General features: G+C 37.9%; 1 protein-coding gene across 1 annotated transcript in view; it reads right to left on the bottom strand.

Annotated features, from left to right (window-relative positions):
* Positions 1–3,263: 3,263 nt before the first annotated feature.
* The window catches only part of LOC107670300 (macrophage mannose receptor 1-like), a 25,764-nt gene continuing 24,334 nt past the window's right edge, over positions 3,264–4,693 (bottom strand). The window contains exons 3-4 of the mRNA XM_016462867.1: positions 4,474–4,614; positions 3,264–3,376 (exon numbers count right to left, since the gene is read on the bottom strand). Coding sequence (XP_016318353.1) covers positions 3,264–3,376; positions 4,474–4,614 — 254 coding nt within the window. The remainder of the gene's footprint in view (positions 3,377–4,473; positions 4,615–4,693) is intronic.

The raw sequence follows: 4,693 nt of genomic DNA on the forward strand, positions 1-4,693 counted from the left end.
ACACACACACACACACACACACACACACACACACACACACACACAAGTATGTGTGTTTAAATATCAGTGTGCCGTTAGCAGTGAATGTCTCCTGCTCTGGCCCATAGTGCTACTGCAGTGAACCCTGCATACATGAATACCCCCTGAGGTCATACACACTTAAAATGCTAGCTTTGCCCTTTATGCGGACACACATAAATACACACATAATCATGCAAACATATACACATACATAGACAGTATACAGTGAAGGGGGTCAAGTCTGGGCCAAGCAGTGAAGACTATGACCTGTAATCCTGTAATGTGCGTAATGTCGTCTGAGTTGTAAAGGTATCAAGTACCTGTAAATAAGTGACCCATCGACAGACATATACGCGCGTCCTTTCTTATCAGTGATGCAATTTATTATCAGCTATGCATCTTCTGGTAATTCAACCTATAAAGCCTACTGCATGTTATATTTTATACACAAATAATTAGGAAACTTAGGCTTACTTGGTTATCCATATATATATATATATATATATATATATATATATGAATATCAAATATGATCCATCAGGCTTTTGAGAAATGTCTATTTGTCCATCTCTCAATCATCATTACATGTTTTGACCCCACAATAGGCATTTAAAATCATATTATTGGAAGGCATATTATTGGAAGATATAGAATGACAGCTGATATTTCTATGCATTTTATTTTAATAGTATGCTATACTAGAGATCTCATTAATTTACATAACAAGCCATCAGAATTTCATCTTTCTTTTGGGCATATAAATAACCGCAGCTGAACCAAATTACACATTTTGGCTCAGTTTGAGCCTCTGAATAAAACTGAATTATTTTTTACTTAATTATTTTTAGTATGAGCTCCATATTCTCACTATATCATAGTGAGCCATAAAATATATTAGATTTTATATATTAAATTTTGTCAAAAAGGTTTAATAAACTGTTTTTGAATATTATTTTGTATGTCAGGCTTCACAGGGTTAAAACATTAGGGGCTAGATTTACTAAATGGCAAATTAGAGTGAGAGCACAATCCCATAAAAGCGCCAGAGGCAGTGGAAAATTCTGCGGATGATCTGGTCTGAAAGGGAAACTCCTACATATGCATATGAAATAAGAACAGCTGCCAAAATAACTGTCCACACTAATTTTTCACTGTGTGTCTTTAGCAAATCCTGGCAGTTATAAGGCATTCTTGTGCACTTTTCCCAAGTAAAATAAATGTAGATTAGACTGGCCTGATGACAAATGTGTTTCCAATTATTAGCCATTTATCTGATGTGTGCGTTCATCCATAACTGCAAATGTATGGAGGTTCTTGTATGTTTATTTTGTTTTGATCATTTCTGTATGATAGTCTGCAGTGGTTAGAACTGCATTTGGTGTGAAGCACTACCAAGGGTCATAGGCCAGGTTAAAGTGGAGCTGGGGGGAGGAACTGCTCCCAAATTGTCGAACTGACCGAAACTCCTAGCAGCATTTCTATTTTGTGTGTGTTGTAGGGGGGTGCTGTTCTTTCTGGAGGCAGGCATCACCCTTGGCAGAACCCGAGTCTGTACTTGTATTGAGCTCAGTCTTTCAAGAGTTGACAATCAAGAAATGTTCATGTCACTTTACATGTTTTATTAAAGAAAATACATGAAAAATTTTGATCAGTATTTATTCAGTATTGTTATTTCAAAAGCAAGATTGAATGCGTTTGGTGCGATTTGCGAACAGATTTAAAAGGTTCATTGAAAAGAATCAGTTCGTTCTTGAATCAGACACCGCTTCTGCGTGTCGGAGCACATGATATATTATAAGGAGTAACTATATGTTTTATGAAATGTAGTGAAGTAAAAAGTACGATGGGGTGCTGTTCTTTCTGGAGGCAGGCATCACCCTTGGCAGAACCCCTGAGTCTGTACTTGTACTGAGCTCAGTCTTTCAAGAGTTGACAATCAAGAAATGTTCATGTCACTTTACATGTTTTATTAAAGAAAATACATGAAAAATTTTGATCAGTATTTATTCAGTATTGTTATTTCAAAAGCAAGATTGAATGCGTTTGGTGCGATTTGCGAACAGATTTAAAAGGTTCATTGAAAAGAATCAGTTCGTTCTTGAATCAGACACCGCTTCTGCGTGTCAGAGCACGCATAATGGTCACAAACATTCCCTGTGTTCACTGTTGGACATCTCAACAACTCAGTCCAGTTTCTATACTGCCATTTATAGGAGTTGGATGATGTCATACTGTATGAGAGTTATTGATCTCTCACTTATTGATCCTTATTACAGATCCTTTAACCCTAAAAAAATTGCTTTCATTTTTGTAACAATTTCAATTCAGACTCAGGTGAAATCACTTTTTAAATTTGGTTGTCTAGATATGTCCAAATGAAATACAGGAATTTGCTCTCATTTTCAATTGGTGGCTTTGGTCATACATAAAATGTCCCCTGGCCTGTCCCCTTTTTTATTTTTATTTTTTTCCCTGTCTGTCTGAACTACAGCTGTCCTGAGGCAAGGTGGAGCATATCTCCGCACCAACACACATGAGCAGACTTTGCCTTTCAGGAGAGAGACAGAGAGAGAGAGAGTTAGAGAGAGAGAGAGAGAGAGAGATAGAAAGAGAGAGACCCAAAGGAAGGTCAGCTGTGGGGATGTAAATAGCGCTTATGTACATTTGCCTTTCAAACACAGTATTTGTGTGTGACACAGAGAGAAAGGCAATGTGTGAAATCACTCAAATGAATCCATGACTGTGCGGAAAAGATGAGTTTGCACCAAGGTAGACAAAGCAAATAATAAATTAGAGTAAAAATGAATCAAAATGAGAAACCCATCATTTACTCAAGTTCACATTGTTCCAAACCTTTCTTATGTGGAAAAAATATCCTGGCTGTGTTTTCCACGGAATGAATATGAGTGGTCACAGATAAAGAAAAAAAAGTAGCCCATATGCTCTGTATGCCAAGGCTTCTGAAACCATACGATAGATTTGTGTGAATTACAGATTAAAATATATGTCTTTATGCACTAAAACTCTTCCCTCTTCAACCGGATCATCTGATCAATTAGATTTTTTTTTAAACCTTTAAACCTGAATATCATAGATAATTTATATTTCAGATTTCAATTATTCTGCTTGAAAATATCTGGATATGTTGTCAGTACAATATGCAATGCACAGTATACACTCTGATATAGTATAATGCTGAGATAGTGAATTGGTGGGTTTTTGTTAAATTTGAGCCAAAATCATCACAGAGATGGCACACGGTGCTGTGGTGCAATGTGCTGGATGTTACCACCACCATTGCCTACACCAGGGGCAGCCAATGTTGGTCCTGGAGAACCACAGTCCTGCTCCAACCCTAAACAAACACACCTGAACAAGCTAATCAAGGTCTAAGGATTACTAGAAAGCTACAGGCAGGGGAGTTTTAATCAAGGTTGGAGCAAAACTCTGCAGGACTGTGGCTCTCCAGGAGCGACGTTGGCCATCCCTGATCTAAACAACTTGTGTTCCAATTTTGAGGTTGATATCTCTAAAAATGAGCTTTCAGTAAGGTTTTATTTGAGTGCAGTACAAAACGTTTCCACTAGATGAAATTCACTTCCTGTTCATTTCCAGAGTTTTGACTGCGAACAGTACAAGTGTGAATATTTGTTTCAGGACCGTTTAACTTTTTTTTCTTTTTTGTGTTCACATTGCAAGTGCCAAACCAAAACGTAAAGTTTTTCTGGTCCAAAATGACCGAAGTGCACAAGAGGGTTAACAAACGTTTTCCACTTTGAGGTTCTTCAGGTACAGCATGTGAAAAAAAAGCTTATTAACTTTATGATTTCATTCGCATTGAGCTGAAAATGACCAAATTACTTTTTTAGATTTTCATCATTATTTCTAGACAAATTAGGTCTGATCGATGCCAAGCATCAGTGCTCATGAGTGAATTTAAGCAGTAAAAGATTGAAAAGTTTTTATGCATTCTTGTAGCTCAAACACTAGATCATGGAGCTAGCATCCACACGGTAATGGGTTCGATTCCCAGTGAATGCATTTACACATAACCATTATTAGAATTTCATAATGGTTCAGTTTTTTGTCTAGTAACACAAAAATAGTGCAGAAAAGGCAGTTTTTCAAAAAATAGTTTTTTTAACTTTTTCGAACCCTACGCTTGTTAGTTTTCAGGTTTACATTAGAGTGTAATGAGTGTGACCCTACTGAAGCCCACTATGTGTGAGTGCTATAGTTTGTGCATCACCATCACTGATTGTAATGTGTGAAAGCAGAACGTTTACCACGTTACGTTGAAATCCCAGAAATCTATAGCGTTAACTTCTTTTCCTCCAAGTGGAACGAACAGATACAGCAGAACAAACTGAGCTGTTAGCAGCGCGACTGAAGCCAGATGGAATCAGGTGAATTAGCTGTGATACACACTTAAAGCTGCTGAAGCTCACTCACCTGCGGATACGAAGAAGATTCCTGCGCTGAGGATGATGTTGTGTCGAGACTTGTAGAACTCGCTGGCGGCGACACAGAGGCCACCCACGAACAGCAGGATGACACTGAGGATGGGGAAAATACTGGAGGCCCGAACCGCACCTGAAACACACACACACACACACAGACATGTACGCGCAAACACACACACACACACACACACACACACACATATTAATAC

The sequence above is a fragment of the Sinocyclocheilus anshuiensis genome, unplaced genomic scaffold (genome assembly GCF_001515605.1).
Source record: "Sinocyclocheilus anshuiensis isolate Anshui unplaced genomic scaffold, SAMN03320099.WGS_v1.1 scaffold732, whole genome shotgun sequence".
NCBI classification, from domain to species: domain Eukaryota; kingdom Metazoa; phylum Chordata; class Actinopteri; order Cypriniformes; family Cyprinidae; genus Sinocyclocheilus; species Sinocyclocheilus anshuiensis.